Raw genomic sequence first — 27,167 nt, forward strand, 5'->3', positions numbered from 1 at the left:
TAGTCTGTGGACGACAATTGTCCCCCGACTTAATGTGGAGGAAACCTTCACAAGTTTCTGCTCCCTTTACCCATAAAACATTAGCAGACACCTCAATTTTGAGATCTGTAAAATTTTGGACCACTACTTTTTCTCTTTTAGCTTCAATATGTGAAGTTACTGTATATTGTGTTTGCTCCAACGAAGACTATTGGACATTCTCAAGATGTCACCAAAAAAACACTCCTACGACAAGCAGCCTAAACTACAGTATATCAAGCCAACTCTTAGTACCATGGCCCCGATTCCTCATTGTCTTTGTGCCTTTTTTCCCACAGTAAAAATTATTCTAATTGTGACTTTTTATTATTTGCGACTTATTTATTACTTAATTGTCACCTTTTTTATGTTAACGTTACTTAGTTAACGACATGGTTTTCCTTATCGAAATATAATTTTTCTACTTTTGGAAATTTGGTCAAATTTTTGCGAGATTAGACTCCGGTATCCTAGAGGAAATCTAACAATTTTTTTTACACAGTTAAAAACTAAAGTGCAAGTTTTTGTTCTAAAAGGCTCAGAAAAAGTAAAAAGACCAAAAAAGATTATATTTGATTTTTTGCGGAAAATTAAGTCAACCGGCGAAGAATTTGGCACAAAAATTGGCAAAATCCATAAGATAAAAAAAAAAATGTCACCTAAAAAAGGCAAATGATGACTCGAGGTCTAGGTTTGCTGTGCTACTTTTGACAGTAGAAGGGTATAATATGGGTAAGAGGATTGTAAAACACAATTATTTGGGAAATCTTATGGCAGTTCTATTAAAATTATACTTTCCAAAGCTAGGAGGCTTCATCTCTTTATAAATGCTTAACGAAGGACCTCTGCCAATCTTAAAGGGGTCGTCTCAACATAGTGTTTTAGGATCACATAACTCTATTGCCTTCTGGTTCCCTGGGGGCGGTGCTCTCCTGATGATTGACAGTTCTGGCCAGTAGAGTGTTTTTGCCACTGGATTGACCTGTTCACTCTCTTGTGCTGTTAGCAGATATAGCTTTGCCTGTATAGCATCAGAGAAGCACTGGAAGACCAAAGATGATAGATCCAGTGATTCAGCAAACGTTAGAGCAGCCCTTACTAGCTCTATAACAAAGAGTTTGCAAGAGCTGCTCTGCTTCCTTAGCAATCTGGTGACATTTGATAGACTGGAGAGGTATCCAGTAACTTAGGCACTGGGCATTGGGCTTTAAAAGCCGTTTTTGAGAACAGAATTGCAAAGTTGCTTCTTTTGATCAGCACATTGGTACAAATTGACCAGGGCAATTAAAATTGCAAAGACAGTCAATTCATCCACACATTATATCAAGGTGATTGTTTGTATATCATAAATGTGGACAATGTGACTGGTACAGTGTATGGCAATGTTATGTGGGCATTTTTTGTTGAACGTCTTTTGCCGATACATGTTATCTGGGCAGTATATGGCAGAAATAATTTTGGAGTTATATGGCAATATTAAGACGCGTTTTGTCCAGGGACCTCCACCAATCATGATCCAATCTTGGGCAATAATGGCCTTTCAGAATGCAAGAAGATCTTTCAATGGCCCTAGGCTCTGGCACAATATTTGGATTCTAAGGACCTGGTGAAATCAACTGGACTCGGAGCCAATCAATTGTCACTGGGATCTATTACTTATGGGCTGGTTGACAAATAATCTACATTATTAGACCTTATTGATGATCGGTCCTGTTTGGGCAATAAGATAATTACAATGCAACTAAATGTTACTGTCTTGTTACCTCTAGATGGTGGATTTCCAGGATCATTTTCTGTGGTGGAACCATGGTCTGAAGCTACAGATACGTACCGTAGATGGTGACATTAAATGAATTATCCTCTGTTTCTCCATTTGTATCTGTAGCATCAATAATGTAAATCCCTCCGTCCTCTATTGTCAGATCCATTATAGTCAATGTATAGAAGTCATCAGATATCTGTAGACGGTTCGTGAACGGAGAGGGATAAATCTTAGTTGTATCCAATATTGACAGTCGTTTTCCGTTCTTCGTGGTATATTTCCAGCTAATAAAGTGCATCGTTCCCATCTTCTGTGAAGGAGAATATGACATTCGGACAGATCCGTGTAGTAGAGCCGGATGGTGGACCTGGATATTGGCTTCTCCTCCTGCAGCTACAGAGAACATAAGAAATTATGACCACTTGTGACTAGTGTTGAGCGAATTTGTTCGACATTTCAAATTCGGGTTCGTGTTCGGGGTTCCAGCTTGTTCGTGCCAAAAAATTGGCTCTGCCCACGAACATCCCTGATATGGCACGCTGTCACGCAGATGTTAGATGTCATCGGCGTGACAGTGTGGCAAATCAGGGATGTTCGCAGGCGACGCCGATTTTTTGGCGCCAACAAGCCGGACCCCCGAAGACAGAAAGACATGAAATCTCTGTAGACCTTATCTCTTCGCTATCCCACTTTTGAGACTGATTTACAAAGAAAAAAAAAATAAAAGAGCTAAAGCTGCTAGCTTTAAAGAAGCCAACAAATACCGCAATGAGATAACACAGCCCTCACTTGGTGCACAACTCATAACAGATCATGATTATTCATACATTAATCGGTAAGAAACAAATACAAGATACAAATGCAATCAACCCACAATATGATGGATTAAATCCCATGGATATAGGAATAAACTAATGTTCTATATCTGGTCACAATGCCTGGAGTTCCCACTGGGGTCCTACAGCAGTCAATCTGTTAGTAAACGATAGTATTGGTCCTTTCCATTAAAAAGATCCATCACCAGGTCATTGTGGCCAGTTTTTGCTCTTAATTTATTCCCAATGCTCCATTTGGTTTCAGAGAGATGAATCTTTTTATTTGTTGGTACTTTTTATGGTCTTTACCAAGAGCTTGTGCCCCCCAGGATCCTCGGGGGCGGGTCTTTAAGCTGCTCTCCCTGTGAGCCACGCCCACTTAGGAAAGACCATAAAAATGAGTACTAAGAAATAGGCAGATATCTCTGGAACCGTGTGGGTGCTTAATCTAACACTTTATTAAGTCTAGTCCAGGGCCTAAGTTGGCAGCTTCTAATGCAAATATATCATCCTCCACCCCTCCATGAAGTAGTCAATGTATTAGTTTTGCCTGGAGGGTTCCATTGTATGTCACTTCTCCTTTAAGGCTCCACTGCCTAATATCTGGAGACATTAGCCAGCTGCCTTGTACACAGTGAAGAATATAGAGAAGAGTTCACCACTAATAAGAAGCAGACAGCTTGGAGATTATCACGTAGGGTATACCAACAGTAGCTGCATAATATATAGTATAATAGGGGCATCTGCAAAGACTATTAGCAGAGGGCAGGAGGACGATCTGTGTGTGGGGTGTGGGGCTTGTTACACGTGGCTGTCTACATGCTACTTGGGGTCATCATTGGCAGAAAAAAACATCCGAAATGATTGGTGTGACAGTATGTGAGTGGCTTTTGGTTGGCATTTGTCCACTGTGTGATCGGCACATGTGCACTAAGAATCTTATATGGGAGTGGTGAGTGTGTTGCATGTGTCCGGTGTGAGTGCTGCATACGTGGCATGTGTCCGGTATGAGTGTTGCATACGTGGCATGTGTCCGGTGTGAGTGCTGCATACGTGGCATGTGTCCGGTATGAGTGCTGCATACGTGGCATGTGTCTGGTGAGAGTGCTGCATACGTGGCATGTGTCCGTCCGGTGTGAGTGGTGCATACGTGGCATGTGTCTGGCGTGAGTGTTGCATACGTGGCATGTGTCCGGTGTGAGTGCTGCATACATGGCATGTGTCCGGTGTGAGTGGTGCATACGTGGCATGTGTCCGGTGTGAGTGCTGCATACGTGGCATGTGTCCGGTGTGAGTGCTGCATACGTGGCATGTGTCCGGTGTGAGTGGCGCATAGGTGGCATGTGTCTGGCGTGAGTGTTGCATACGTGGCATGTGTCCATGTGAGTGCTGCATACGTGGCATGTGTCCGGTGTGAGTGGTGCATACATGGCATGTGTGCGGTGTGAGTGCTGCATACGTGGCATGTGTCCGGTGTGAGTGCTGCATACGTGGCATGTGTCCAGTGTGAGTGTTGCATACGTGGATTAGGATTATAATAGGCAAATCATATATAAGAATTATTGCATTTTCTACTCTTTGACCCTTTATATGGAGAAGTAAAAATGTTCACGCCCTGTTGACACAGAGTGATTATGTGAGTGGTGCATACGTGGCATGTGTTCGTCTGGTGTGAGTGGTGCATACGTGGCATGTGTCTGGCGTGAGTGTTGCATACGTGGCATGTGTCCGGTGTGAGTGCTGCATACGTGGCATGTGTCCGGTGTGAATGCTGCTTACGTGGCATGTGTCCGGTGTGAGTGTTGCATACGTGGCATGTGTACGGTGTGAGTGGTGCATACATGGCATGTGTCCGGTGTGAGTGCTGCATATGTGGCATTTGTCCAGCGTGAGTGTTGCATACGTGGCATGTGTCCGGTGTGAGTGGTGCATACATGGCATGTGTCCGGTGTGAGTGCTGCATACGTGGCATGTGTCCGGTGTGAGTGGTGCATACGTGGCATGTGTCCGGTGTGAGTGGTGCATAGGTGGCATGTGTCTGGCGTGAGTGTTGCATGCGTGGCATGTGTCCGGTGTGAGTGGTGCATACATGGCATGTGTGCGGTGTGAGTGCTGCATACGTGGCATGTGTCCGGTGTGAGTGCTGCATACGTGGCATGTGTCCAGTGTGAGTGTTGCATACGTGGATTAGGATTATAATAGGCAAATCATATATAAGAATTATTGCATTTTCTACTCTTTGACCCTTTATATGGAGAAGTAAAAATGTTCACGCCCTGTTGACACAGAGTGATTATGTGAGTGGTGCATACGTGGCATGTGTCCGTCCGGTGTGAGTGTTGCATACGTGGCATGTGTCCGGTGTGAGTGGTGCATACATGGCATGTGTCTGGCGTGAGTGTTGCATACGTGGCATGTGTCCGGTGTGAGTGCTGCATACGTGGCATGTGTCCGGTGTGAGTGCTGCATACGTGGCATGTGTCCGGCGTGAGTGTTGCATACGTGGCATGTGTCCGGTGTGAGTGGTGCATACATGGCATGTGTGCGGTGTGAGTGCTGCATACGTGGCATGTGTCCGGTGTGAGTGCTGCATACGTGGCATGTGTCCAGTGTGAGTGTTGCATACGTGGCATGTGTCCGGTGTGAGTGTTGCATATGTGGATTAGGATTATAATAGGCAAATCAGATATAAGAATTATTGCATTTTCTACTCTTTGACCCTTTATATGGAGAAGTAAAAATGTTCACGCCCTGTTGACACAGAGTGATTATGTGAGTGGTGCATACGTGGCATGTGTCCGGTGTGAGTGGTGCATACGTGGCATGTGTCCGGTGTGAGTGTTGCATACGTGGCATGTGTCTGGCGTGAGTGTTGCATACGTGGCATGTGTCCGGTGTGAGTGGTGCATACGTGGCATGTGTCTAGTGTGAGTGCTGCATACGTGGCATGTGTCCGGTATGAGTGGTGCATTCGTGGCATGTGTCCGGTGTGAGTGTTGCATACGTGGCATGTGTCCTGTGTGAGTGCTGCATACGTGGCATGTGTCCGGTGTGAGTGCTGCATACGTGGCATGTGTCCGGTGTGAGTGTTGCATACGTGGCATGTGTCCGGTGTGAGTGCACATACGTGGCATGTACCCAGAGGGCACTGGTACAGGAGGGGTTTCCGCACTTCTTGCACAGAGTCTTCTGCAGTTTGCTTTACAGTTAGACAATCACGTAGCGAGAAACGTGTTCCCTCACGGGCAGGAATGTGAGAATAAATATTTAGGACAGGAAGGATCACATCTAGTAAATGTTTATGTCAGATCTACAAAACCTCCAGATTTCTGCCTGCTGCCTGCTATTCTCATCAGGGCCTTCTGAAAAACTGGACCCTTCCCTGCGCCTGACATGACAGCTCGGCTTGTACTGTTTGGCTCCTGGTATCAGCACAAGCCCACATACCGAGCCCCTATGCAGCCCAGGAGTCCAGGGAAATCCACAATAGTTGCCAACTATGAAGATCACCACTGATCCTTTGAAGAGGAAACTATCAGCAGGTGTTCAATTTTCCTACAGCGCCTCCGGAGGTGAAATTTAGTATTACATTCCCACTAAAATCAATGAGTTGTCAATGTTTTGTGTGACACCTCTCGCCCTCCCTGGGAAATGGGGTTACTCGGAGCCGGGTCAGTGTAGGTGTTACGGGGGATGCAGTCGTGGCCTGGACCCGTTCCGTGCCCAGGGCAGTCACATAAAAGATATAATGGGCTTTCAAATAAGAATGGTATTAAGACTACGCCACCTGCGGTTTCCGGTGATGGACACCAGCGCTGCTTCAGTCCACTGAGGCCGGTGTTACGGGCAGCTAAGATGGGACGGCTCCCCGCAGGCGGAGCAGGCCTCAAGGCAGTGTGAGGAAGGATGGTGGGTGCAGTGCCGTGCAGGAAATAACGAGCTGAGACGGTGTGTGAAGTCATCCGGGTCTTTACTCACTTGGGATGAACTTTCAGCCGCAAAGCTTCTCTCTGCTACTCATGGTGTACTGCGGCCACCAGGAACGGGGTTCAGCACTTTCCAGGTAGATCAGGAGCACCTGTCGATACCCCGCTGGTGTGTGTTCCTCTCCTTGGTAAGTTCTCCCACTAAGTCTCCTCCTGACTGTGTGTGGTATGAACGTAGTGTAAGGCCGGGTCCCACTGGATAAACGCAGTGTAAGAGATACAGTTGGCGTAGGCCGCTCCGTCCGTATCCCCCTGGGATCCACTAAGCCTCCGGGCTTTTCTGACTGAGACGTGAAATAACAAAGTCAAATATCGGGGGCCGGTCACCCCTTTTGCAGCAGGAATCCCTCTGACTAGGCCAGAGTAAAGAATACAGGTGGCGACTCCGCTTCGTCCGTATCCCCCTGGGATCCTTTTGCCTGTGGAGCCTATCTCCTCCGCTCCCCTCCAGGCCTTCTTAGGTCAGGACCTTGACCGGGTAGAGACAGTGGTTAACTCTGACCCGCTCCTCGTCTCAAGGCCAGAGTACGAGGACCGTGTATCTTCAGCCCGCTGCAGCCTTTTGCTGGACTCTGGCAGAAGACCACAATCCAAGACGAAGACCACAATCAAAGACGAAGATCACAATCAAAGACCTTGAACCTAAGATGGAAGTAGATTAAATATGAAAGAATAAGTGTTTCCTAAAAGTGTGTCCTCCACCCTCACCCACTACATGGTTCCCCCTATCTTTGGTTCCCCCCCATCTCCTCTATCCCGGGCCGGGGCAGCACCCTGGTGCATTTAGGCCCCCTTCAGGATGGGAGTGGTGTAGTGTTGAGTGCTGAAGTGGTGTCCTGAGAGATGCTCCATCCTTACCTGGAAGAGGAGATTCCACACCTCGAACTGAGGTGCAGTACCCATGTGGCGAATGAACCCTCAGGGGCGCCACATTTGTATCTCATACAAAATTCCAACATAATATATGGCTGTAGGATTATAATAGGTGAATCATATATAAGAATTATTGCATTTTCTACTCTTTGACCCTTTATATGGAGAAGTAAGAATGTTCACGCCCTGTTGACACAGAGTGATTATGGAGTGGAATGAACAATATAGAAGTTCCCTATGTCAATGTGGGAAGTGAGGGATTATCTAAGTATATTTATGGGGTTTTCCAGGATTTAGCATCAATGGCCATAAATGCTCCACCTGTGGGACCACGAATGATCAGTATATCTCCCAATACTTTGTGACTGTACCTGGTGCCGCAGTTCAGCCGCATCTGAGTCACTGGAGGATAAGCAGCAGCACCAGACACGGTCTCAGACACCATGTCGTGAGAAAGCATACAGTAACTGGAGGGGGATTGTGAGCGAAGAAGAAGGAAGTCACTCAATTCTGCTCAGGACCAAGGCAAAAGAACAAGACCACGATTACTCATAAAGGAAGTTATGCATCGGGGAACGCTATGGTGGACATGTTCTCTCCTATTGTCATACCATGGTCTCTGTGTAGTCACTATTACTGTGGGGCAGGGATGCTGAAACAATCCAAATCTATAGCGATAACATCAGCACCAACAAGAAGAAACAAAGAAGGATTGCTGCAAATGTAATTTTATTTTGATCTGGCACCAATGAAACAACAGATATTGTACAACGTTTCGACCAGCGTGTGATCTTCATCAGGGACATCTGTGTGGATTGTGGCCAGGTGCTTGTTTATGGAGCGCATCTGACACATTGGGCTCCATACACAGGCACCTGGCCACAATCTACACTGATGTCCCGGATGAAGATCACAAGCTGGTCGAAACGTTGTACAATATCTGTTGTTTCATTGGTGCCGGATCAAAATAAAATCACATTTGCAGGAAATCCATCTTCGTTTCTCATAGTCGGTGCTGAGGTCATCGCTACAGGTTGGTTGTGTTTCAGCATCGAACAGTTGTATGGTGTGGGCATTGTATGGTGGTTCTATTTATTTTTGTTTGGCATTAATTGGGTTAAAATATTTTGGAAAAACTGCATATATATAAGATCTGTCAAACATGCACATAGTCATGTTATAGATCTCTGAAAACTAAAAGACTATTTACAACAGATGTCTATTTAAAAGAGGATTCTGAACCGATCCACTGGATGTGCGATAATCGAGATCACCAGGGTGGCAGACTTTGTGCCAGATCTCCTTTGGTTGCAAGACCACAGGTAGATGGAGTTGTATGGAGCCGCGTGTTGGAGATGGAGCTTGACTATCTTCTTATCTGAAACGTGAGTCATGTGGTCAGGACAGAACCAGGAGGGAACAGGTAGCAGAAGTCCCCAGTTCTGGCCATCAGTGGAGATCTCAGCAGCAGGACCCGCATTGTCCTACCACTTCTCACCGCTCCAGTAGGACAGGGTTATTCAGACACCGTGTGACTGTATTTGGACACTACATGGTAAAGCATAAGTGGGACCTCAATAGAAGATACTGAACAGGCCATGAGTGCAATAAGAAGAGTCCACCAGGTGGATATCTCATCCCTCCTTGTTTGGGTATAACCAAATGACTTCTCTGACAGATGGCGCTGAGGTCTGAATTATAGGATATATTTTCCTAACAGGCCATCTAGATTTGCTTTTTGTTCCCCTTTACTTACTTTGTGTCTCTTGTGATGACTTCTCAAAATGCAAACACCTCAAAATGCTGAACGAGTAGGGAACGTTGCTAAATTATTTCACAACACGTACTGTAAATATATATTTTTGGGACAGTTTTTCCTTAGTTACTGCATTGATTATACTCCAGAGCTGCATGCACAATTCTGCAGATTTCAGGGCTGAAATCGCATATTATTCCTTGCTTGTGTAGGGTATGCAGAATTCTTGATATGGTCATTTGCAATTTGGGATGTTTTGGCTCTAAACTAGGCAATGGTGCAAAAAAATCCAAACAACAAAAACTCAGAAGTCATAGCAGCCTCTAACAGTGGTCACAACTGCCTCCTTTCAAGTGGTCTCATCAGCCTCCCTTTCACAATAGTCACAGCAGCCTCACCCTCACCTTAGTCACAGCAGCATACCTTCTTATAGTAGTCACCAACTCAATATAACATTAGTTACAGCAAATTCCTCTCAATGTGGTCAAAGCAGCCCCCGTCCCAAAGTGGTAGTCACAGTAGTCCTTCTTCAACTTAGCCGTCAGTCATAGAAACTTTCCTCGCTCCGTCTTCAATTATTGATTACAATAGGAGTCATCACTACCCTCCACCCTCCTCCCGCCACCTGCTCACTCCTGACTCACTTGTCTACGTACAATAGTCTATTGGAGCTCCCAATATTGGTCTCTGCTCCTCACCTGCAGGAGTGATGGAGCTCATGGAAAGCACCAAGCACCATGAAATTGGTACCCATCTACCAACAACATGAAAGTCAAGAAATAATATCTGGTCACTTTTGTTCAACAAATACTCTCCTCACATCGAAAATCAAGTAAAAAAAGAAAACTGAAAAGGACCAGTTAATGGCAGCAATGTCTTTGTCATCCAGGAATTGCAAACACAGTCTGGCTACATGAGTCCGGGCATTGTTTTGCACCAGGAGGAACCTAGAACTCACTACATCAGCATTCAGATTGACAATAGCACTGACTATACCCAACAATAGCCTAGCTACCACTGGATATCACGTGGAGGTTTGTGTGACCCTTCAAGGATATGCCTTCCCCAGACCTTCACTCACTGACCCATGGTCAAGCTGCTCACAGTGGACAATGTTGCAGGGAACACAATGGTCGTCACTGCATCTCCAGACTCTTTAATGTCCGTTATCGATTAGACAATCAAAAATTGTGGACACCTAGCAGCATCTCCTCTGTGATCATTACCATTAACGAGGAGTCAGTCTACAGTGAGACCAAAGTCTATCTGCGTATTTCTTCACTAGCAAAGAGGTTCTAATATATACAGGAAACACAATTGCCTTTATGGTAGACTGGACATCTCCAGTCCATACCAGGGACATCATGGCACAATGAAAATGCAATATTTCATGCCATATCGATAATAATCTGATGATCACAATCTATGGATATATCTATGATTGGGGGAGGTGGGATAGGACATTATCACTTCTGTGGTTCAAAGAGCCAGTTTTTTGGCCTTCATAAACCACAGAAATGTATTAACAAGCCAAATTACGGTTGTATCAGAGTCATGTTTGGTCCGTTCACGATGGTAAAAGTATGTTTGGAAATATTTTGGTTACATTATTCCACTAGGAGATTCTTGTGTAATACTATACACAATCCTATACCCATCTTTCCTTACATACAATTAGACAATCCTCCTTTCACCTGACCTGGGTCAGGAGGAGATATGAGGCTGTGAATGAGACCCTTTAGAGATAATGGGGAGATAAAACGTGGATAAACTGATGAAAGGGTCCAGGATACACAGAACTGTATTAAACGCTGTTTTATTATCGACATGTTTTGAAGTTGACCAACTTCTTTTTCAGGATATAACCACATGTAGAAACATTAGCAGGAGATTTTTTTGTAAGGCTCTGGCAGTGCTCCTCTTGTTTCATCTCGTACATAGGAGCAGATAGCGGTCTGGCGGTTGGGTTGATGCCCTTCTACGGCATTATCTGGCTCCGCTCCTGTAAAAACCTGTGCTCTGGTTTCCACTTAATGCTCTCCAGACTGTGCTGGAGACACTGAAAGCCTTTTAGTGACAGCACATACGGACGTACCGTTCTGGAGAAACAAAACTACCTGTGCAACCGAAATGAGCTGCAGGTACCACCTCATCCTACCAGTAGCGTCTGTGGCCACCATTCTATTTTTTGGGGGTGTCTTGCTGTTTTTCTTCAGTGCTCCTATTGTCCCTTACTCCAAAGTTGGTGACATGGATTCACAATCACTTCTGCTTCTGAACTTTACAGATCCTTGACATAAACTGACTTGGAGTCGTACTGTGACGTACAAGTGCACCCATAATTCTATTGAGCAGACTAGACGGGGGGCGTCAAGATTGTGGTCGCAAAGAATGAAACCGCAACCGGGACTAGAGAAGCAATGGGGTCAGGGACCAGCAACAGCAATTGCTCATAAGAACAACTCTGTAGTCCATGTGTGCATAGAAGCGAAGCAGCATTTCATTTGGGAGGGAGAGTCTGTATAGGGGGCCTGACCCACCACAAATTCATCTTCAAAGCAGAGACAGTGCAGTGCCACGTCAGCAGTTCCTGTCCATTGAGTCACTCCAAAAGGCACCGGCATAAATGCAAGAAAAGGATTCAGCAGCTGTAATCTACAAGGCATAGTGCAAGGAATATCTGTGGCTAAATTATATTGCACCAAGTTTGACATTGACATACAATCACTTCTGCTCTTTTGGTGTCAGTTATGGGGCAATATAAATCTCACTCAGGCTAAGTTCACACACAGTCTTTTTGCTGAGTTTATGGAACAGAAAATGAGTGGAAACTCAAAGTATTTGAGATTTGGAGGAGGATTTGGAGACTTTTGATGCATAGCAGAGTCACATGGCCTTGTTTCCATCCAGAAGATCTGCCACAATTCTTTGAAGACTACTTCTGGCAAGACTTCTCCGAACAGTTGGATGGGTGTAGCTGGGTGGGTTTGGTTGCTGTGAGTTCTGAGCTGATGGCACTGCCGGACATCTTCCAAGTTCCATTGGAAGTAAGCATGATATGTCTTTCATCTGCTGCACAAAGTTTCCTTGGCCGGCTACTGTGTCTACACTCTGCAACATTGCCCATTTTCTTCAAAAAAGCTTGAAACGCACATTTGGACACCGCAGTTTGCTTTGAAATCTTTGCTTGGGAGACACCTTGTTGATGCAGTATAACTGTGTCACCCCAGGCCTGGATGCCACAAACTTGTAAGGCTGTGTCTCAGAGCAGGAGGGATGTTCTCTGGTCATGGACCATTTGCATGCAGCACCTCCTGTCCCAGGCCAGTAGGGGGAGCAGGCTGCCCCTATAAAAACTGGTACTGAGGGCAGGGTTAGAGAGACCAGGACCCACTTCTGAAGTGACCAGAAGGGTTCCCAGAAGCAGAGGGACAGGTCAGCCGTAGCTGAGGAGTCCAGGAGGCAAAGTAGGAGCAGAAAGCCAGGAACAGAGGCGACGAGAGCCGGTCCTGGCAGAGAGGAAACTACATACCGGACACTGGGGTCCGAGGCTGTCAGGATTGCAATTCCTGCAGCAGATCATCTACCTGCGAGGGATTTTAGGTCCCTTGGCCAAGAAGCCTGGAGGTTCCGCCACACAGAGGGACCGGTACAGCACGGAGAAGCTACAGGTACCTAAGGCCCGAGTCGCAAGCCATACAGGCGTAGTACACGGCAAGCTCAGGGACGTGGGCTATCATACCTATAAAGGGGGAGATAGTCAGCAAGGGCAGAGAGAGAACGGTAGGCCTACCTACTCACCCTGACCAGCGGAGCTCGCCTGAATGCCCTCAGACACCCAGGTCCATTCCTACCCTGTACTCCTGCTGGGTCTATGATAAGATCAGTAAAAGACCCTGGACTGCATTATTGGACTCTGTGTGGTTACTGCTGCGCCTGTACCATCACCCCCAGCATCCTATCACACTGCCCTGAGGCTACACTCCTCCCGTGGGGATTTGTAGTATTCCCTGCTGCATCCCCAACACCAGCCTCAGCGGTCTGCCTTGTAGCGGAGGTCCTCCCTGACCGCAATCCACGGGTGGCGTAGTTGGACATTACTTAAAAACACATCATAGACTACCACTGGTCTGACCACCCTGAGCCATGGGACCGGGTCACCCCTACTACTCCCAGCATTGCCCTGAAGTCCGGTCTTGAGTGCCCCATGGCCCAGGGGGCGAGTCAGCTTTGGCGTAGTCGGCAGGATCGTTACCAACCCGCCACAAGCGGGTATTGCGCGCCAGAAAAGAGACTGTTTCATTGTACTAAAGATGGCGCCCGCCCCAGAAGAACGAGAACAGGAAGCCACCTCCCATCGTGGGCCAGGTCCCAGAATGGCGCCAAAGAAGGAGTCCACCCCCAACAGCCATGAGTGTGGCTGTAGAGATGTCCGTCAACGTGGGGGGGCTGCCCCTGAGAGTGATTGTCAGCAGAACGCCCCAGGACCACCCCCCATGGGGGCGGAAAGAGAAGAAAACTGCGGGGCAGGGAGTGTTCTAGATCAGTCTGGCCAGACCACACCCGGAGATGGAGAGAGGAGCCAGCTCCAACACCTTGGCGAGGGGCCTGCTGCAGGCCGAACCACCATGCAGCTTCACGGAGCTGCTAGCACACCTCCCCAAGGAAGACCCCGAGTATGTGCGGGTTGCACTGGAGGAGCTGGACCGGAGGATGGTCCGGGCGCAGCGGGACGTGATTACCAGGTGGAAGGAAGAGATGGCCCGGCGGGCCGTGATCCCGCAGCAGGAGGCACCGCCGGCACCCAGCAGCACACCTGCCTCCGAGGGCAGTGAAAACAGAGCGGAGGCCGAGGACGACGCCGCGGAGAAGGCCGCGACAGCGGAGGCAGGTAACGGAGACGCCCTTACCCCAAGCCGACCTGCCCCTGCGCCGTGTTGCGGAGCCCGGCAAACCTGAAACCGCCGCAGACACCGTGCCTCCACCGCTACCAACCGGTTCCCAGGTCGTCGACGCCGCCAGCGATCCCCGCCCCACGCCGTGCCCTCTGACCCCGGGCGTTATCAAGAGACCACCATCGCAGGCCTGGTCGCAAGGCCTAGCATCCCCGGGCGCCGCTGCCCTGCCAGAGCCCCCTGCTTCCGCTGTGCCACCCCCGGGTGCAACCAGGAAACGACCACCGTGGGCCTGGTCGCAAGGCCGAGTACCCCCGGGCGCCGCCGACCCTCTCGCGCCCCCTGCCCCTGCCGTACCACCTTTGGGCGCAGATCTGTTCGCCCAACATACCGGTCCGGATGGGCTCCCTTTCATCTGGCCTCCCGAGTACGTTAACCCCCGCCTGCGGAGAAGCCCGTCCGCGGAGGTTGGAGTGTCATCTGAGCCCCTCATACCTGCTCCGGAGCCTCTGGAAACCTCCCAGCCCCCGTTGGAGGACGCTCAGTACGAGTGGGATCCGACCGGAGAAGACCTGATGGGATTCACGCAGGAAACACGGGCGGCCGCAGCCAGCCGACGGGAGGCCTGCCGCCAACAGCTAGAGATGTTCGAGAGGGAGCAGCGAGAGCGGCGCGTGAAACAGGAGAAGTTGCAAGCCCGAAGTGTGGAGCAGAAAATGAAGGCCCGACGAGATCCCCGAACTGCCCGCAGTCCCCGAGTCACCGGGACTGTCGTAACATTTCAAATGGAGCATGGCTGGGGCTTCATCAAAGATCCAGATACCATCAGTGATGTATTCGTGACCCGGAGGGACGTAGAGAGCCACCTGCCAGAAGGTCATCGAGGGCGGGATCTATATCCAGGGGACGTGGTGTCTTACACCCGACACCAAGGCATGAAGGGATGGTACGCCCTCCACGTCCACAGAGTGGTAGAAGAGGAGGAGCAGTACCACTCGGACCCAGAGGACCGAGAGGGCATGGATGGGCCTGAAGATTATGAGATGCAAGGAGCGGCTGGAGGGTATCGCTACCAGTGAACAGTAGCATACCAGTGTACATAGTTACCCGTCGGGGTACAGAGAGCTGTTTTGGGACTGTTTCCAGATTAAGGAGTGGTCCCCGTTGGGACTGATGTGAAACTGTAAGAAGTTGCCCCTTTCCTAGTTTACCTGGCTGAGGACTGAGAGCAGCCATCCCTTTTCCTAAACTGGCTGGGGACTGAGAACAGCCATCCCCTTCCCTACCTGGCCGAGGACTGGGAGCGGCCAATTCCTTGTATATAGTTACGCTTCTTAAAGCGCCCCCTACTGGTTTTATAAAAAGACTGCAACGTCTACCTCAAGACAAGTTCTGTTGCACCTTTAAGAAGAATGAACACCTGGTCGCAAGTTGCACCGCGGCCAGTACACAAGAATATGCCTTATTTGAAAAAGTTTTATATGAAGAGTTTTATATGCTGCTAGGTGATAATGCAAATGTTTTATATGATGTTTTATATGACAAAAGAGTTCCGGTAGTATTAACTATGACAAAGAAAAGTGTTTTCCATAAAGGGAATTGAACAATGTCGTCCGTTTTCTAAATGTAAAAGGTTATTGAAAAAGTTGTGCATGTCTTGTAATCAAATGTCTTTACTCTTTTCCAGCCCGAGGACGTGCTGTGGTTTACCGGGGGGGAATGTAGCGCCCCGAGGGTTCGGCCGCTACAGGGGTATTGCACCTCTGCCAGAGGTGTGATATTCCACTCCCGGGTAAGGATGGAGTATGGACCAGGGCTCGGTAGGCTGCATGCACCACACACACCCCATTTCCGAGGGACAGCTCAACGGTGCTCCCATTAGACAGTAATGCAGGCACGACAGAATCGGTCCCTGGCTGGAGTGGGGAGGGGGGAGGAAAACCCAGTGATGTAGGAGCAGAAGGGGACGGTTACTGAGCATAGGTAGGAGCTCATTGGTTGCTGGTCACCTGAGCTCACACACTAGGGAAGGGTATATAGGTGGGCACCATCTTAGTTCTGGGTCAGTTCAGTCAGAGAAGAAGCAGAGTGGAGATGTGACAGGGAGCTGTGGCTCAGCCTCGGCCCAGCTCCACGAGGCAGGCCTAGGGTGAAGGCCGGAGCCAGAAGGAAGGAACAGAAACAGAAAGGAACAGAAACAGACAGGAACAGCAAAGAAAAGAGAAGTACCCAAAGTGTAGAAGGGCTCAGAAACAAGAAGGCAGAAGGGACCCTAAGAACCCATGAGAATACCGGGTGAAGGGTCAGGCAGATTAAGGGTACCGGACCCCAAGTTGGTGGAGGAGAAACTACCCTCAGCCAAAGACCGGAGGTCGTGATCATCACTTGGTGCGACCCCCTGCTAAACCTTGCTAGGAAGGCACCATATAGGATAGCGGGAAACGGGGCCCACGTTTACCCGCATAGATCCGCGGCAGCAGGACAAAAGCTTGGTCACTGGTGGGGCACGAGCCAGAGGAAGGATAGAAGGGAGTCCTGTGCCATGCTCCTGAATTGCCTGGGGGTTGACCGAGCCCCTCACCTGGTGGACGCAGCACGGCTTAGGCAGTCATTCCCTGCAGAAGTGACTCAGATAACAACTGTGAGTAAAAGAACCTGGACTGCATCACTGACTCTGTGTTTCTTACCGCGCCAGCACTAATGGTACTAGGACGCCCTGCACCACAACCTCCACCATCTACGCTCACTGCCCTCAGGCTACACTCCTCCCGTGGGGAGATATACTATTCCCTGCTGCACCCACAACACCAGCCTCAGCGGTCTGCACTGCAGTGGCGGTTCACTCTGACCGCAATCCACGGGTGGCATAGTCGGACATTACCTAAAACATATAAAAGACTGCCACTGGTCTGACCACCCTGAGCCACGGGACCGGGTCGCCACTACTACTCCAATCGTTGCCCTGAAGCCCGGTCCCGAGGGCCCCACGGCCCAGGGGGCGAGTCATAACTGTGGTTCTTGGTCCTGTAATGGGTCTAGCTTCAGGTCAGCCAGGGACTTGTAGTCCTCCTGGGATGCCGGTGATCCCTACTGGGTATAAAGGAATCCTGTAGGCGCGGACCCGGTGTCCGGTTTGTATATTCGAGGTGAGCCTATGATGCTCCTCTGCCCCCTCAACTCCTCTCTTCTTTCTCTTCTTGCCTTCGGCCACACTCGGGGCCCTCAGAACTCAGCAGCAGATGCGCTGCGTCTTCGCTGCTCTCAGCTTCAGCACGCTCTCAGACTCTCTCTCAGTCTGACTGAACACTAAAAGCTGACTGACTGCCTGGCTCCACCCACCATATATATCCCTATCAGGGCTCCCCCTGGTGGTATGAGGTGGAAGGGTGGAGGTGTTTGTATGTAATGAGGGCCTCTTGTGGAGAAGTCCGTCCATGCACCCTGGGTCCTGTGGTTCCTCCCCCTAGTACAATTCAGTACTCCTGGACTGAATTATTTTGTAACAGGTTAACAACAATAACAATTCTAACAACAACAACAAGTATAACAACATTAATGAAATTACAGTAAGTCCCGTAACCTGGTGTCCATTTCACAGAAGAAAGTGCAAAAATAAGTAATATGAGGAACCCACCTGAAAACCCTCAACGTAGGCCCTGGGCGTGGCTACAGGGCATAAGTGATCCAGGTGTTGGACCACGTCTTCAGTGGTCAAATAAAGGGGGCACTTTTGATGAGTGCAACTATTTACAAATAAAGTTTTCGGCTGCTCACAGTCCTCAGCCTACAAGTCTTTATACCCTTACGGGTAACTACAGGCACACATTAATTTCAGTTTTTACAATAAACAATAGTAGGCAACACCCAACTGGGTAACTATTTACATGGTAGACACTTCGTGCTTATTCCCTAAACCTGGCAGGGATTTGTCCTTGTGTGCTGCGTGTGGACCTTCGTAGCACTGGGGAGTCACTAGTGTTTGTCCGTACCCTTTCTGTTAATCTAGCAGGTGTACGTGCTGGTAGATTATAGAACTGCCTTAATCTCTCTATGGGACTGGCAAGTACACTGTCCACTGGGCCTTCAGGCTCTGCTTCAACAGGTGATTCTCCTCTTACTGGGGACTCTTCCTGTTCCTGAGCAGGCTCTTCCAGGGCGCTTACAGGTTCTTCTTGTTGTTGATAGAAGTGTATCACCGGTATTATAACTGCTCCATCAAGTTGAGGCCAGTCCGCAGGGAAATCTCCTAGAACTGTGTGAAGCACTTCTTCCTAGGGTTCTTCTGGTGCTATAGGAGGCACTTCTCCATCCGTTGTCTTCAGTAGACCTGGGCACACTTTCAGATGGTCTCTTGAGACTGTTGCAGTTGTTTTTCCTCCATCTTTGCTAATCAGGCAAGTTTTACTGTTGTTAGATTTGGAGTTCAGCACTGTGTAGGGCTTTCTTTCCCACTGGTCATCGAGCTTGTGACTTCTTCTCTTCCGCTTTAGCACTATCTCTCCAGGTGCCAAGGGTTCTGCTGGTGCATGTTTATTGTACTGTTCTTCCTGTCCTGCGCTTCCCCACTCACCTTGTATGCTGGCTGGACTAACCTTTATCAGGGCCCGCAGGGCTTCCTGTAAGCACCAGGCGTAGTCCCGGATACTGTCCTCAGGTATCTGGGCACAGTGGTAGAACCTCATCCAGAGATCTGTCTCAGTGCGGTTTTCAAAGACAGTTTGCAGTCTCTTAAAGATAATGGATACAGATTCCTGGTCTGCGGCTGGCCAGGTTTCAATTTCCCACTCTGCGGCACCAGTCAATTGGCCCAGCACAACAGCGGCTCTCTGTTTACCAGTCATTGAGTTCATATCCAGTACACCGCATATTTTACTTTTGAATCCAGACAGGGTGTCGGGTTTGCCATCATAATGGAGAAGCCATTTTGCTCCAGAGATATACGGCAGGGCCATGGGTATCAACGGAGTCACGACCCCTGCTGGTGGGGCGGCCGCTCCGGCCTGTGCAGCGCCGGGCGCAAGTTGAGCATCGGGAGCGTTAACCGGTGCTCCACCGGCTTGCTGGTCGTCGGCCATGGTTGCGCCCCCTTAGTAAACCGTAGCCTACCTTCTTTACTTGGATCGGGTAGGCCACAGCTCCGCAGGCGACGGTCTCCTTCCAGGACCTTGCGTCTCCCTCGCGGCTGACGTATTCTTCTAGGACCTGACGCTTCCTGGTTCGGCGTCAAGGCGCGAGGCGGGACTTGAGCTTCACGCGCTTCCAGCGGTTACGCCTCTCTGATTCCTGCAGTTACGCCCCTCTTCTTCCCGCGCGGTGACAGGAAAATGGCGGATAATGACGGGAAACCTTGGGAATGGCGGGAAATCTTCACCACAGTAAGTGTTACAGTCTTTCAAGGAGCACAGTACCCAGTGGCAACGGGCACGGAATTCTGTTCATTGCAACGGGCACTAATTCCTGTTCGTGACGCCAGAAGTTGACGCGCCCCCAGGGCAATGGGGTACTCGGCAGCCGGGCCTATGGATGCTGGTGGGGGATAGGTCACAGTGGCTGGCCGGGTCCGTGGCCCAGGGAGGTCAACCAAAAAGGGCAATTGTAACTTGGATAAAAATAAATAAATAGTTCGTGACGCCACCTGTGGTACCTGGTAAGGATTACCAGCGCTGCTGCAGACCTCCGAGGGGTGATGGGATGGCAGCTGGGATGTTTCTGCTCCCCACAGGTGGAGCAGGCCCCCGGGGCAGTGTGGAGTTTGATGGTGGTGATGCTGGGACTTGTAGTGAAGGCGGATGGCGCAGTAGGAGTAATTGACAGAGACAGGGGATTCGCTTCAATACCTTTACTGGTGCGGATGTCAGGTACGGTCCAGGGTACTCAGTAGGATGGGTGCACTTCAGGACTTCTCCCCAGTGAGCGGGTATAAGGCCTCCTGGTCCCCGTCTGCCTCTCTGTATGCTCCTGGCCAGCCTGCAACTGGGCCTAGCTTAAGTGTCATGCTGTTCCTTCACCTGTCGCTCGGTAGTAGGACCTTCTGTTGGCAACCACTCCCCCTGGACGCTGGGGCCTTGTGGTTCCTGGTCCTGTAATGGGTCTAGCCAGGGACTTGTAGTCCTCCTGGGATGCCGGTGATCCCTACTGGGTATAAAGGAACCCTGTAGGCGTGGGCCCGGTGTCCGGTTTGTATATTCGGGGTGAGCCTATGATGCTCCTCTGCCCCCTCAACTCCTCTCTCCTTTCTCCTCTTGCCTTCAGCCACACTCGGGGCCCTCAGAACTCGGCAGCAGATGCGCTGCGTCTTTGCTGCTCTCAGCGTCAGCACGCTCTCAGACTCTCTCTCAGTCTGACTGAACACTAAAAACTGACTGACTGCCTGGCTCCACACTCCATACATATATCCCTATCAGGGCTCCCCCTGGTGGTATGAGGTGGAAGGGTGGAGGTGTTTGTATGTAATGAGGGCCTCTTGTGGAGAAGTCCATCCATGCACCCTGGGTCCTGTGGTACCTCTGTGCAGCAGGGTGCCACAAATAACTTGTGTCTTGTTGCTGTGCTATCACTTGCCATAGCGTGTGATGTGTACCGTGTATTCTAAATGCTCCTTTTCTAGCAGAATTTGGCTGTTTCTCACCCAGTTCAAGCCTCTTACACATCTTTTTCTGTTTCAGTTAAAGACTGTGATTCATTATATATGAAACTAATGATGATTATCGCATGTTTGGTACAATTGGTTTCTTATACACCCGAGTATAATCATACAAAATTACTGACTTTGTGCAAGTTTTCCCAGAAGAAATGATGAAAGCAAATGGCGGTCACCAAATATTGACACGTGATTTAGAGTTCTCTTGTAGCATTTTTTCCTCACCTGCTTTACACCTTTGCACAGTTTTGTATATATATGTATATATATATATATATATATATATATATATATATATATATATATATATATATATATATATATATATATATATATATATATATATATATACACACCTATACACAAGCCACCGTACTCACTTGCGGGGGCATTTATGCATATAGCATTTATGCATACTTTATCGAAGTGCCATAATTTAGCAAAGTGCCCTGGCAGTTAGAAAATGGCATTGCTAATATTCATCTTTCTTCTCTTCTTACAGGTATATATTTTTCACTGCTTGTGTGATCTGTCCTGAAAACTGCATTATATCTCCATGCAATGCTCTGCAGCCTATCAATTTCTGGTATATATTTTTCACTGCTTGTGTGATCTGTCCTGAAAACTGCATTATATCTCCATGCAATGCTCTGCAGCCTATCAATTTCTGGTATATATTTTTCACTGCTTGTGTGATCTGTCCTGAAAACTGCATTATATCTCCATGCAATGCTCTGCAGCCTATCAATTTCTGGTATATATTTTTCACTGCTTGTGTGATCTGTCCTGAAAACTGCATTATATCTCCATGCAATGCTCTGCAGCCTATCAATTTCTGGTATATATTTTTCACTGCTTGTGTGATCTGTCCTGAAAACTGCATTATATCTCCATGCAATGCTCTGTAGCCTATCAATTTCTGGTATATATTTTTCACTGCTTGTGTGATCTGTCCTGAAAACTGCATTATATCTCCATGCAATGCTCTGCAGCCTATCAATTTCTGGTATATATTTTTCACTGCTTGTGTGATCTGTCCTGAAAACTGCATTATATCTCCATGCAATGCTCTGCAGCCTATCAATTTCTGGTATATATTTTTTCACTCCTCTAGCTTCTTTATTCCATGATACTTAAAGGTCATCACACTTACTTTAAGAGTTTATGATCCATGCCGAGTTTACTAGTCTGTTTTTTTTTTTCCCTGCACTTTATGGTCTCCTGTTGTCTTTTAAGCTAGTGATTGATTGTTAATGAGTTAAATCTGTGCAGATCTAAGCAGATACGTCCCTATATATTGAGACTTAGTTAAGGGGAGGCATTTATGCGGGGGCATTTATGCATATAGCATTTATGCATACTTTATTGAAGTGCCATAATTTAGCAAAGTGCCCTGGCAGTTAGAAAATGGCAGTTGGACAGGGCAGGAGACAGGTAAGACATGCAAGACAAACCAACCAACTTGCTTCCAGGTCATCTTTTTGGCAAACAGTATTCACCATTTGTATCTGTGCCATTTATACTCTGGTTGCTACAATCATCCACATTCACCGTTCACCCACAAATGCGGCACACTTCATCCATATTAATCCCTCACTCCTCTCTTCTCCTATGTACAGTTGTCATGCTCTCTTCACAATGTTATACCACGCAGATCCATTCATTCCCACCATACAACGCAGGAAACGCTCTCACAAATCACTCAATCATCTGCTCACTCTCTGTATCTTCCTTCTATTAGTCGCAGGTGATATTTCTCCCAATCCAGGACCCTCCAGTAATAATAACACTAACTCTTTCCCTGTTACATTCAGAAACCCTGCTAATCTCATTAATATTCCCTGCATATCTTCTGTCTCATTCAACTGTGCCCTTTGGAATGCACGCTCAGCTTGTAATAAACTCTCTTACATCCATGACTTTTTCCTCTCTAATTCCCTCAACCTTCTGGCTCTCACTGAAACCTGGATCCAGCAGTCGGACACCACCGCCGCTGCAGCTCTCTCCTATGGTGGCCTACATTTCTCTCATACCCCGCGACCTGACAACAGATCAGGTGGAGGTGTTGGTCTGCTTCTTTCAACAAAATGTACTTTTCAGGTTATCCCCCCTGTACCCTCCCTTATCTTCCCGTCCTTTGAGGCCCACACAGTCAGACTCTACCGGCCCTTCTCCCTGCGAGTGGCGGTTGTCTATCGCCCCCCAGGTCCCCCCCGTCAATTCCTGGATCACTTTGCTGCCTGGCTTACAAATTTTCTATCCTGCGACATCCCCACGATAATCATGGGAGACTTTAACATCCCAATTGGCGATCCTCTTTCCCCATCTGCCACGCATCTTTTATCATTAACCTCCTCCTTCGGCCTTTCACAGCTTGCTAATTCTCCTACACATGAGGACGGGAACACATTGGACCTGATCTTCTCCCGGCTTTGCTCAGTACATGACTTTACTAACTCTCCCCTTCCACTCTCTGACCATAATCTTCTTTCATTCTCTGTCAAGAACTGTGACTTTACTCAAGACACTCCCACCGTCCACACTTATAGAAATTTACGCGCCATTAACACCCAGAAATTTATAAAAAGGTTGCAATCATCATTGGCCCCAATCTCCTCCCTCTCATGTCCCGAATCTGCATTGAAGCATTATAACAAAATAATGCTATGCGCCCTGGATGAAGCCGCACCTCCTACACAAAGAACAATTCGGCATAGACGGCGACAACCCTGGCACACGCCTCAAACACGTCTTCTCCAGAGGTACTCCAGGTGCGCTGAACGGCTGTGGAGAAAATCAAATCTGCCCGAAGATTTCCTCCACTATAAATTTATGCTGAAAACCTATAACTCTGCCCTTCACCTCTCCAAACAAACCTACTTTAACAACCTCATCATCTCACTTTCCAATAATCCTAAACGACTCTTTGACACGTTTCATTCTCTCCTCAATCAAACAGCACAGGCCCCGACCACCGACCTCAGCGCTGACGATCTGGCTAACTATTTCAAAGAAAAAATTGACCATATCCGACAGGAAATTTTCTCCCAATCCCCAAATGTTATGCATGCTCCCCCCCGCCACATTGTATCTTGCTCATTTTCTGACTTCGAACCAGTCACGGAAGATGAAGTGATCAGGCTCCTTGCATCTTCTCGCCCTACCACCTGCACCAGCGACCCTATTCCCTCACATCTCCTTCAGTCCCTTGCTCCAGCTGTCACCTCTCACCTAACTAAAATTTTCAACCTTTCCCTCTCATCTGGTATCTTTCCCTCTTCTTTTAAACACGCCAGCATACAACCATTACTTAAAAAACCATCCCTCGACCAGAACTGCACGGCCAACTACAGACCTGTTTCCAATCTTCCCTTTATCTCTAAACTCCTGGAACGCCTGGTCCACTCCCGTCTAATCCGCTATCTCTCAGACAACTCTCTTCTTGACCCTTTACAATCTGGTTTCCGCTCTTTACATTCTACTGAAACTGCCCTCACTAAAGTCTCTAATGATCTACTAACAGCTAAATCTAATGGTCACTACTCCCTGCTGATTCTCCTGGATCTCTCTGCAGCATTTGACACTGTGGATCACCAGCTCCTCCTCACTATGCTCCGCACTATTGGCCTCAAGGACACGGTTCTCTCCTGGTTCTCCTCTTATCTCTCTGACCGCTCCTTCTCTGTGTCTTTTGCCGGCTCCTCCTCCTCCCTACTTCCTCTTACTGTCGGGGTTCCTCAAGGATCAGTCCTAGGCCCCCTTCTTTTCTCCTTATACACCGCTCCTATTGGACAAACAATCAGTAGATTCGGTTTTCAGTACCATCTCTATGCTGATGACACCCAATTATACACCTCTGCTCCGGACATCACCCCTACATTACTACAAAAGACCAGTGATTGTCTTTCTGCTGTGTCTAACATTATGTCCTCCCTCTACCTAAAACTGAATCTGTCAAAAACTGAACTACTCGTCTTTCCTCCCTCCATTAATCTACCTGTGCCCGATATTGCCATCTCCGTTTGTGGCTCAACCATTACTCCCCAGCCACAAGCCCGCTGTCTTGGGGTCATTTTTGATTCAGATCTTTCTTTCACTCCTCACATCAAATCACTCGCTCGTTCATGTCATCTACACCTCAAAAACATCTCAAGAATCAGGACTTTTCTCACCTTTGACTCGGCAAAAACTCTTACTGTCGCTCTTATTCATTCTCGTCTTGACTATTGCAACGCTCTACTAATCGGTCTCCCTCTTACTAAACTCTCCCCTCTCCAATCCGTCCTGAACGCAGCAGCCAGGATCATATTCCTCGCCAACCGCTACTCAGATGCCTCTTCCCTGTGCCAGTCATTGCATTGGTTGCCCATCCAATATAGAGTTCGTTTTAAACTTATCACGCTTACCCACAAAGCGCTCCATGCTTCAGTACCCCCCTACATCTCCTCCCTTGTCTCAGTCTACCACCCTACACGTGCCCTCCGTTCTGCAAATGACTTGAAACTAAAATCCTCCATAATCCGAACTTCCCACTCCCGTCTCCAAGATTTCTCGCGTGCTGCGCCAATTCTCTGGAATGCACTACCCAGGACAGTTCGATTAATTCCCAATACCCACAGTTTCAAGCGAACCCTAAAAACACATTTCTTTAGACTGGCGTATCACCTAAACACACTCTGTCCATCCCAGCTTTCCCCCATATTAAAATCTTCTTCAACTTCGGGTTCAAACCAACCATGCACATAAAAGCCTCTGTCAGGACTGCACACATACTGGCTGGCGACGAGTCCATGTATTATTATTTATCCTATTCAGTATATCAAGGCTGCATTATACAATATATGTACTTTTTACCTTTTGTGTCTCCCCCACTTCCTCATAGACTGTAAGCTCGCGAGCAGGGCCCTCACTCCGTTCGATATGAGATATGCTTATTCTGTATTGTCTGTATAAGTCCCCCCTAAAATTTGTAAAGTGCTGCGGAATATGTTGGCGCTATAAAAATAAACTATTATTATTATTATTATTATTATTATTAATATATTTTCCGCTGTTACCGCATTAGTCTACTGTCTGGATACTTTCCGTTGTTTTTCTACCATAAGTTTCCTTCAATTGTTTCACTGACGTTGACCCTCTTCGCTCTGAATACGCCTACGGCAAGGTTGTCTCTGCCTGTGACATTTAACAGGATTTCCTCAAGAAAAGAACAACCAGAAACCTCATTATTTATATTAAAGAACCCAAAAAAATGTATTCATGGTGCAGAAAAGCTGTTTTCATACTATACCATTCTAAGTCATTTTGAGGTGGTAGTTTTATCTCAACTATTTTCAGAGGTCCCATAGAAGTAAACGGAGCGAGCCATCCATGTGAATATGCCATCAATGTCCGATATGGGAATCCCCGTTAAACTTATTTTTAGTTATAATGCTAAACTTTTTATTTTTCCGGCATCCAACTGGAAAGAGCATGGGGGTGTAGCATATAAGTCAGCTACTCTTAGCCAATCAGCTGCAAGGATAATTATCTTCATAGAATAGACTCCTCCCTCCATCTCCTTTTCAGCTGGATACCAGACACTATATCCAGACGCTTAGGACACGGCCATTTTACGTAAAAACCTTTCATCTTAATCCTGTAATTATACAGATTGTAGATCAATCATGTGAACAATGAGAAACCTGCTGTTTAAATAAAAAGGCTATGGCCGCAATGACTCTTTTCATCTGTTAAATGACGTTATGAAGCATGAGAGAAACCAAAGTAACCGGCAGATGGACAGATGGAATAGATTACACAAGTATTATGGTTAGTTTACAGAATCCTCAATGTTAAAGGGGTTGTATGAAATTAGAAAAAAAGCCTTTTTTTCCACGAATAGCGCCCCTTTTCTACATAGAATGGTATCCCACCGCCTCCCTATTCACTTAAATGGTTTTAAACTGTAAAACCAGACGTAGAATGTGACTTTTTTTTTTCATTTCATGATTTCTAATCTCATACAACCACTTTAATTAAAGTAGTAAATCCAGCAATTTTTTTTAATGCTACAACGTTCACAATACTTTAGCGGTGTAATTTGTTTCATCCGATCTCAGCTGCATCTCACACATAGATGTGCTGTTAAGAAAGAGAAAACCTCACTCTTAATTTCTTAAATATTCAGGTGTTTTAACGTTTTGAACTGTCCAATAATAAAAATAATCATCAAAAATACAAGTTGCCTAATAATTCCGCACTTAGTTGTATACCCTGGGTCTTCAGGATGCCTCTGTCCTGCAGTGCACATAATGCACAACTAGTGAAAGAATGACCCCAGCTCAATTCATTAAAAAATCAAACAAAGCCGTCCTGACATGTTTCGCCTTAAACCTGGCTACATCAGGTGTCCTAGCCTCATACTCCATGATGAAGCCAAG

General features: G+C 47.5%; 1 protein-coding gene across 5 annotated transcripts in view; it reads right to left on the reverse strand.

The window, feature by feature from the left end:
• Positions 1–27,167, reverse strand: part of LOC141154083 (SLAM family member 9-like) — a 100,067-nt gene that overhangs the window by 25,821 nt on the left and 47,079 nt on the right. For 3 of the 5 annotated variants that reach the window (XR_012247391.1, XM_073639521.1, XM_073639522.1), the window contains exons 1-2: positions 6,383–6,572; positions 1,850–2,173 (exon numbers count right to left, since the gene is read on the reverse strand). Coding sequence is in view for 4 of the 5 variants with exons in the window: in XM_073639521.1 (XP_073495622.1) it covers positions 1,850–2,173; positions 6,383–6,557 (499 nt within the window). In the remaining variant the exon portion in view is untranslated. Of the gene's footprint in view, positions 1–1,849; positions 2,174–6,382; positions 6,573–27,167 lie in introns of those variants that run through there. The other 2 variants (XM_073639524.1, XM_073639523.1) reach the window with 1 other exon arrangement.

Source organism: Phyllobates terribilis, unplaced genomic scaffold, assembly GCF_046119375.1.
Source record: "Phyllobates terribilis strain yellow unplaced genomic scaffold, ASM4611937v1 Scaffold_7__3_contigs__length_470593459, whole genome shotgun sequence".
Lineage (NCBI taxonomy): Eukaryota > Metazoa > Chordata > Amphibia > Anura > Dendrobatidae > Phyllobates > Phyllobates terribilis.